General features: G+C 51.9%; 1 protein-coding gene across 1 annotated transcript; it reads right to left on the bottom strand.

Moving 5' to 3' along the window:
- Positions 1-6805: 6805 nt before the first annotated feature.
- On the bottom strand, positions 6806-9360 carry Cd248 (CD248 molecule). Its single transcript, XM_051193611.1, has one exon. It carries the CDS (start codon positions 9313-9315, stop codon positions 7018-7020), a length of 2298 nt encoding a protein of 765 aa, XP_051049568.1. The 5' UTR covers positions 9316-9360; the 3' UTR covers positions 6806-7017.

The following is a 9360-nucleotide window of genomic DNA, read 5'->3' as shown; positions in this document are numbered from 1 at the left end:
GTCCCTTCATGCACAGGCTCCTTCTGGCATAGGGGTCAAGGGACCAACTGGAGTTGTTGGTTAGACCAGCCACTCATGGCCTCCTGTGTGTCCTGGGCATCCTTGTGACCTGGTAGCTGGCTGCACAAACAAGTATCCCACTGAGTGGAAACTACATTATCATCATCATCAAGTGTAAGTACACTTCTAATGCTATAAATCACTCAGTCTGTGATATTCAATTATAGCAACATAAAACAAGTTAGTCCAGCTGGGTGTAGTGGCACATATATGCCTTTAATCCCAGCACTAGGGAAGCAGAGGCAGGCAGATCTCTGAGTTTGAGGTCAGCCTGGTCTAAGAGTGAGTTCCAGGATAGCCAGGACTATAGAGAGAAATCTTGTCTCAAACAAACAAACAAACAAACAAACACAAAACAAAACTGGTCCTGTCTATTTCCCCAGTGAAACCAGGAAAGCAGTGGTAGGAATGCCACAGTTCACTTCAATCCCTGGCAATTTTCTGAGATTCTCTCAGAAGTACAGTATGATGGACACACAAACCCACATTTTCTGGACTTCTGTTTGGAATTGTAGATGCCAGTGTCCAAGTGTCTTGGGCAATCCAGGGATAACCTCTAAACGCTTGAGACTCAGCACTGCTCAGCACTGGCAAACAGGCTGTCTCAGTCAGCCCACATGGCTCAAGTACCTCCCACTTAGGACTCATCACCTCTAAGCACTGCTTCACTTTAAATCAAATTCAGCATGTGTTAGGGAAACTACAGCACTGGCTGTGTTACCTCCCTAGAATGGCTCCCTGTGTCCCCACCTCAGAAGTCAGGGCTGGAATGGTGGTGGCTGGGTGGTTAAGAGCATTTACTGAGTTTGACTCTCAGCACACATGGTTCATAACCACCTATAACTCCAGTTTCTGGGAATATGACCCCTCTTTTGGCCTCCAGTCTTACTGCATTCATGTGAACCAACCTACCCAGAGATATACATGTAATATACACATAATTAAAAATTAAAAATATTTTAAAATTTTGGGCAGTGGTGGTACATGCCTTTAATCCAAAGGCAAGCAGATCTCTGAGTTCAAGGCCAGCCTGGCCTACAGAATGAGTTCCAGGACTACACAGAGAAACCATGTCTCAAAAACACAAACAAAACAAAATATAAACAAAAACTCAGAAGTCTTCATCAACCTTTTCCTCTCCTTCACATTCAGTCCATCACTGGGTCCTGCTCAAATATACATGCCCACTGTTCTCAGTTCTGTCCTTTTCCACTTCCCAGTTCCAACACTACTTATATTCAGGCCAGATCTTCTATTGTTTGCTGTGCTGGCTAGTTTTATGTAAACATAAACTAAAGTCATTTTGGAAATCTCAATTGAGAAAATGGCTCCACCAGATGTCTACACTGCCTTTTCTTGCTTAATGATTGATGTGAGTGGGCCCAGCTTGCTGTGGGGGGTGCCACCCTGGCTGATGGTCCTGGGTGCTAAAAGAAAGCAGGCTGAGAAAAACATGGGGAACAAGCCAGTGAGCAGCGCCCCTCCATGAACTACAGTATCCTCACACCACAGCATGTTCAGATACAATATTCATAGGAAATGCTTTTTTCCCAGCATCCCCGGCGACCCAAGATGTAAGTGATTAGCTCTTACTGAGAGAAGTCAATCCCAGTAACATCAGCCTGAGAGTCTTCCATATGCAATGTCATCCCTAAAGCCTTTGCAGCTGGGGAGATGTTTGGTAATGTGTTTAGCTGGAAAGCATGAAGACCCGAGCTCAATCCCCAGTCCCCATTCCAAAAGCCAGGCAGCGCTTGCTTATGGTGCTAGTGTTGGTGGGGCTGAGCCTTGGAGGATCCCTGAGGCCCCTTGGACAGCCAGCCCCAAGTCCCAGTGAGAGACCCTGTCTTCAAAGGTAAGGAAGACAGTCCCTGAGGAGGGAGGAAGGACACCCGTGTTGTCAACACCAGTCAATGGTGACTCTCTGCACATGGACCTGCTGTGTTAGTTGTCTGTCCTGTTGCTGTGACAAAAATACTCTGACAAAAGCAACTTAAGGAAGGAAGGTTTGTTCTGGCTCACAGTTTCAAGGCACAGTCCATCGTGGCAGCAGGAGAAAGAGCGAGATGACCTGCTTTTCCTTTGGGGAAAGGGACCCCAGGCCACAGAATGGTGCCACCATATTCCCACCTCAACAACCTAGCATAGAAAATCCCTGTAAAATTCCTCCAAGACACACCCAAAGGATGGCTTTCCCATGGATTCTAAGTCCCGACAAGTTTATCATCACACCTGGGCACACACAGCACACATTAAACATTAAAAAAAAAAAAAAAAAGCCAGACTCTGGGGGAGGGGTAGGTATTTTTCTATTTAGAGACTCAGCTGGGGGGATCTGGGCCAGCAAGATGGTTCAACAGAGGCACTTACTTCAAAGCCTGATGACCTGAATCTCCCACAAGTTGTCCTCTGGCTTTTTTTTTTTTTTTTTTTTTAATATGCTGCTCACATCTCCACATACACAACAAATAATTGTGAAAATTTCTATTAAAGATTACAGGATCTTGGATCTGCCTTCTGTTTCCACTTTAGTCCCTAACTCAAGCAAAGCCTTCAGCTATCATATCTGTTAGGTGGTAATAAGAATGACATCTAAAGCCTAGTGATGGTGGCCCAAGTCTTTAATCCCAGTGCGCAGCAGGCAGAGACAGACGGATCTCTGTGAAGTCTACAAAGCAAGAGAGTTCCAGGACAGCCAAGGCTACTGTCAAAAAAAAAAAAAAACAAAAGGATCTAAATCATGGATTTCCTATAGTGTTAATTGAATCAGTGTGTCATGGACTAGGACTGGGCAGAAAACTGCTATTCCACTTATAGCCTTACCTGGGAAAACTTGCAGTCTCCAGGCATGAAGTTGTCGAGGGGGAGAGAGGGCCTGTGGGACTGGTGAACACTTGAACTTCGACACTAACTAAAGCATGCTGGGAAAGGACACCTGGTAGACGCCTTCTAGGTGACGATGGTTCCTCCAGCACTAGCAATGGACCCTAACTTGAAACTTTTTATGGAACCCTGCTGACTTCTGCCCTCTAAAACACGCTCTCGTGAAGGAGTGGGTGGAAAGTATTTTTAGGTTTAAGCTGAAAAAAGTCTGTGCTGAGATTCTGGCTGATGTCAACACTTCCCTAAAAACTACCACCTTTGGCTTCCAAACAGGGCTTCGGAGCCAAAACCACACCCTAGAGACAGTAAATACCCAAACTTTAGAGCACTTGCTGGAGTGATCAGAGCCCAGTTGCAAGGATTCTGGGTTCCCAGGTGAAATGTGTGCTCTCACCTCTGATAACAGGATTATGTGAGGAACAATTAGAGCCAGTTTAAAGATTTTTCAGGGCCACTTGAGGGTGACTTGACAATAGTGAAGCAACTTTAGGTACAGAACCTCAAACTTAAGGAAGAATATTTGTCACGTGGGGCAGGGCAATCGGCAGATATTTAAGTAGCACAAACAAGTAATTATTGAACAATTAGTATACTTTTTAGAACCTCGGGGTGGCTTGCAAGTCCGTGGTGCCAAAGGCAGGTGGCGCTAAATAGCCACTCATTAACACTGTCCTACAGGGATCGGATCAGGAGCACTCTGAATAGAGATAAGAGGCGCGTGTGTGCTCGTGTGTGTGTGTGTGTGTGTGTGTGTGCGCGCGCACGCGATTAGTTAGATATAGATGCTTAATCTTCAATCACTTCATAGACATGCAGAACATGGCATTTAAATGTTTTAATATTAGTACTCCATTGACATGAGACACTGTTGCTCCTGACAGCACTGTGCACTTTCCAGAAAATATGTTGGACACTGTTGTTGCTCCTGCTGGAGTTCATTCTCGCCTCAGCTAATGGCCTGTTGGGCAAAGAATTGCCCCCACCTTGACCACTGATTTGGACATGCAGTCCTATGTGCTTGCAGGAGACAAATATAGAAGACTGCTTGACCTTGCCAAGTCAGGGTAAGACAGCCTTTCTACCTCCCTGCTGTTGTTGTGGTCTGTCAAGTTCTCTTGGCCTTAGCCAAAACTGGGTGACTGTCCATGTGGCTTATTTAAGCGCGCACCGAGTGTGTGTTTTACTTCCAAGGAGGCGGAGTCTAGATGTGGGAGGTGCGGAACATGAGAGAGAGAACAGGGTTTATTTCTCTGAGTGGGAGGTACTTCAAGGGAATCTAAAGAGAGGACTTTATTATTGTTATTTTATTTCTATATTTAATTTTGGTTTTTCGAGATAGGGTTTCTCTATGTAATAGCCCTGGCTATCCTGGATTTTTAGACCAGGCTGGCCTGGAACTCACACATACCCTCCTGCCTCTGCCTCCTGCCTCCTGCCTCCTGAGTGCTGGGATTAAAGAAGTGTGCCACCACCGCCTGGCACTTTTTTTTTTAAATTCTACCTTTATTTTCTTTTTATATATGTATTGTTAAGTGCATTGGTGTTTTTGCCATGTGTTTCAGGTCCCCTGAAACTGGAGTTACAGACAGATGTGAGCTGTCATGTGGGTGGGGTGCTGGGAATTGAACTCAGGTCCTCTGGAAGAGCAGTCAATGCTCTTAACCCCTAAGCCATCTCTCCAGCCCCCGGAATATGCTTTAAGATTTTTTTTTTTTTATTGTTTTGTATTGGTGGTAGTCACAGGAAAATTTGCTGGAGTCTGTCCTTTCCTTCTACCATGTGGGTCCCAAGGGTGGTACTCAGGCCGTCAGGATTAACTGCAGGAGTCTGTCCATTGAGCCATCTTGCGGCTTTTAAGGGCTTCCTTGGGTGGACCCGAATTAAAGGTATTATTAAGAGGCGTGGCTTGTGAGAGTCTTCATAGGGCTAGGCAGAGGAGGGGTTCTGTTATCTTGAGGTAGTTTTTCAGCAGGCATGAGCTCAGTGAGGGGGCGGAGTCTGAAGAAGAGTTCCAGGGCAACTCCATTCCCAGAGGGCGGGGTTTGCTTGTGTCTCTTACGAACAGAGTTTGTATTTCAGCGGGATTTCCTGGAGAGTCCCTGACTCTGTGAAGAAATGAAGCACATAACTGCATGAGAATGTGCAAACTCTGGGCGGAGTTCATACCTAGGGGAAGACAAGATTTATAAACTCCTCTTGTCTCCGCTTGTGCCCAGATGAGGGGGTTGTTGCTTTCGGGTGGGGCCCTGAAGGAGCTGATAGGGCAGAGGGACCGGCAGTAGTCCTGAAGGCATCCTTGAGTTGGCAAGGGGCGAGGCTATTGCTTTGGCGGCAGGGCGGGGCCTCTGGAGAGTTTTCGCCCCCTCCAAGGGGTGTGGCTGGTGGATTGGAGGGGCGGGGCTGATAACCAAAGCCTGGGTGAAGTGAAGCGCAGCCTGGGAGTTAATGGGCGGAGCCTGAGACTCAGTTTTGGCCGAGGCGGAGTCTGGGTCTGGGCTCTGGGCGCAGGCGGGGGCTATGCCCTGGGAGGCCGTCTGTTTAGGCCCGCACGCAGCTCCGCATCTGGTGCTCATTACCAGATGACAAAGAGCCGGCTCTGGGCCCCCTTCCCTACATCCATCCTCCCGCGGACTGCAGCGCACTTAACTCTTTCTTTCCCTCAGGGTGCTGTCTACCCTCTGCCAGGGGTCACGGGAAGTCGCTTCAGGCCTCTGTTCCCAGCAGCCGGTGTTATTCCATAAATGGTACCTGCATCCCCTCAGACTCAGGCTTTCTGGAAAACCAGGCGACCTCCCTCCACTCCATGCACCAACCCCCCACCCCCACCCCTCGACTGCGTCTCTGAGGTTAAAGCTGGGAAGGATCTGGCAGGGACGTCTGGTTTGAGTTAGGGGAACGTGAGAGTGGCTACCCGGGAGATGCGTTCCCTCCGCCCCCTCTGCTAACCCCCACTCCCAGTTGGTCCCCAGCTCCGTACCCGTTCTCCTGGTCTGAAGTACAGTCCTTGGGACAGAGTGTGGCATAGGGGTTTCGGGTAGAGAAAGGGCGCGCTGGGCCACCCCTCCTCACCTGCCTGTGGTGGGGGTGCGGTTTTGCCCAGTCCTAATTAGAGGCCCCAGAGAGGGCTGAGCTGAAAAATTACAGAGGTGATGGAACCGGCGCCTCCCTCTCCCAGGTCCCGTCCCTTCCCCCCAAGGACAATCAGCCCATGATGAGGGGGGTTATCCCACACTTAGTAATCTTTGACCAGACAGTTCCTGGTTCTTAGAGCACCAGCCCTGAATGTCCTGGGCCTTTGCTCAAGCTAGGGTCTTCTGAGTTCTCGCCTAGGACCACTTCCACCCCACAGGGTGGAGAGTGAAGTGTGTCCTCTAATGGGAAGGTCTTGTTTCCCCATCCCAGCCTCCTGGGCACCTATTCCTACCTCCCCCTTCCACCGCCTACAACCGTAGGGTGCTAGCATCTTTGGGTGACCCTGATTCCTCCAACCCAGATTTTTAAGGCAGCCTATGACGATGGAAAGAGTGTTTAGAAGAAAGTTCAGAAATGCCAATCACTGGAGATTCCTTCCTCCCCTAGATCTCCAGCCCCACCCTACCTGTGACTTCCAAACCCCCGTTGGACTCCAGTTCATCGGAGATCCTTATCTCAAGGCCTTCCCCTGCTTTTCTTTGCCTTTTAATAAAAAGATGAACAAATATGGACTTTCTTCCTTGCCAAACCCCCAGAAGTGAAAACTCTGAAGTATGCCTCCTCTTAAAGAACCCTAACCTTACCTAGACAAATGGGAGGGAGCTCTATTTCCCCTCCCACAAGTCCTTCCAGACCTTTCCCTCAGGCATCAGGGGTCAGGAGCTTTGGGTGAGGTTGGCACCCCATTTATTGGAGAAGATCCCAGCACCCACCCCTTGAGGTCCTAGAGGCCTTGGTGTGTCCTTTGCCATGAATTCTGGCCCCAAGGAGCAGAACCCCTTCTGTTCAGCTGGGTAGCCCCCATAAGTCCCTGGTGCAGTCTCATCCATGTGTCCAAAGTAAGTTCCTTCCTCCTACCCCATAAGGGGTATCTGTACCCCATCACACACTGGTTCTGCAGGTCTGTACCCCTGTAAGGCTGCCTCTGGGGGGCATGGGTTCTGTTGGGCTCTTGTTCCCAGCTTGTGTGACCCAGCGATAGCAGTCAGTGATGCGCTTGTTGGGAGCATGGGGGGCACAGCGGGTGCAGTACACGATGCCCAGTGCAAGCAGAACCACCAAGAAAACACATGTTGGTACCAGGAGTGCTACCAGCAGCCATCGATCATCCCTCTGGCTTTGGCCTGCCAGACCCGCTTCTGCCAGGGCTGTTGGAGCTGCAGTAGAGGCCACTGAGGGCAGCCATGGCACCAATTTAGGACTGGGAACTCCTTCCCTTGGAACTAGAGGGGCTCTGGAATAGGGGCGTGTAGGGCTGCTAGTTGAGGTCTGATTAGTAGGGCTCTGAGGGGGAAGGGTAGAAGGGAAGGCTGGAGGATTGGTGGCAGCAGGCACAGGGGCTTCATGGGCTGAGGACCTGGAGCTGCTGGGCAGTGAGGGCTGGACAGCTGAGGAGCTGGAAAGCTGGGGAGCCTGGGTTCTGATGCCTGGAACATCTGGGACTAGGGGGTGTAGACGGGCTTTGGAAGTGGTATCCCCAGGGTCAAGGTTAGGTGGGATTGGAGGCAAATTAGTGATAGTATGGGTGTCTGGAGACATAGGGGACTGGTGGGGAGGGAATACTTGAGGATACTTGGTTGAGATAGTGGGGGGCTGGTAAGCAGGAGGCTGTGCTGGGTGAGTGTCTGAAATAATCCCAGGCTTGTAGCCAAAAGGCAGGCCTGGATAATTGGCCTTGATTTTAGGGGTCTGGTGCTCAGGGAGCACAGCTGAAGGTGTGGCAGGGGCCATGGCAGGTGGATGGATAGGGCTCAGGGGTGGGTGTGTGGCTGAAATAACAGAGGTCTTGTGGGCAGAAGGTAGTGTGGGTTTCATGGCAGAGATCACCATGGGCCGTGTGGCAGACACCACTGAGGAGTGGTAGGGGCCCCTGGGGGCACTGAGAGGGGGTGGCCAGGTAGGCTCCAGGTACAATCTCTGAGGCTCTCCGTCCTGTGGGAAATTGGGCCTATAAGCCAGACCAAAGTCAGGCCGTCGTGTAGGTGCCATCCATAGGACTTGCTGCTCCTCTGTCCAGGTGCCATCAAAGACCTCCCAGGCCTCCTCTTCATCCTCCCCTTCTTCTCCATCATCCAGCAACTCATCTCTAAGGTCCTGGGAAGCCTGAGCACCCATGGCTCCTGCAGGGCTACAACTGATGCCATCTGCCTCGAGCTCATGACCTTCACTGCAATAGCATTCAAAGCCACCAACATAGTTGACACACATCTGCTGGCACACTCCAGCGATCTGGCACTCATCCGTGTCCACGCAGCGGTGTGGCTCATCCTCAGCTGGCCTGAAGCCCAGGCGACAGTGGCAGCTGTAGCCTTGTGGCCCACCAGGCTCACACTGCTGCTCACAGGGGGCCTGGGCACAGGGGTCTTCACAACTGTGTCCATCTGCAGCTAGATGGAAGCCTTCACTGCAGCGGCAGGACACACCACCATCCACCTCTTCCACACACTCATGTTCGCAGCCCCCATTGTCAGGACCACAGCCTGTCCCTGGGCACAGCGGGCCACCCTGGGACCAGCCAACGCCACCTGAAGGTTGTTTCACACACAGCAGAGAGGCTCCCCTGCCAGCCTGGCACTGCACGGCTGCCACGGAGCCAAAGGGCAGCCACTCGAACTCACTGGAAACGAGGTGGAAGGGCGTGGTGTAGACAGCTGGACCGGCTTGGCCCACCTCAACTGGCAAGGCAGGGCAGGCACCCTCAAAACCAAACTGGCAGAGATAGCCATCGACAGCCAGTGTACACGAGCCTTCGAGCCAGCGATGCTCTCCACCGGTCTCGAGGGCTGCACAGCGCTGGGCCGGACAGGGTCCTTCCGTAGCCGGCTGGGCCCAGTTGGTGAAGGCGGTGTCCTGATCTCCCGTGGTCCATATGAAGCCTCGCAGTGGGCGCTGCGGCTGGCATTGTCGAGCCTGCCGCTGCAGCCCAATCCACAGCAGCCCGCTGGCCGGTCCGACGCCCACCAGGTTGTCCACACGCCTTGCCTCCTCCGGGGTCCGCGGCGTGGCCAGGTTACCCCCCAACTCGCGGCACGCCCGCCAAGCTTCCAGGAAGGTGCGGCGCCGGGGGAAGAGAGCGTAGCAACTGCTCGGGCCACAGACGGCTCGGGGCTCGGGTGTCCAGGGGGCCTGGCCCAGTGTGGGCACCGCGGCCGCCCAGGCCAGCAGCAGGCGCAGCAGCATCGCGACGCCCCCCTGACTGGCCCGGCTCCGGCCCGCCGCTGCTCT

The sequence above is a fragment of the Phodopus roborovskii genome, unplaced genomic scaffold, assembly GCF_943737965.1.
Source record: "Phodopus roborovskii unplaced genomic scaffold, PHOROB, whole genome shotgun sequence".
Classification (NCBI taxonomy): domain Eukaryota; kingdom Metazoa; phylum Chordata; class Mammalia; order Rodentia; family Cricetidae; genus Phodopus; species Phodopus roborovskii.
This window is presented reverse-complemented; position numbering and strand designations above follow the sequence as displayed.

Coding starts and splice junctions, on each gene's coding strand:
- Cd248 (XM_051193611.1), bottom strand. CDS start 9,315: ATGCTGCTGCGCCTGCTGCTGGCCTGGGCGGCCGCGGTGCCCACACTG.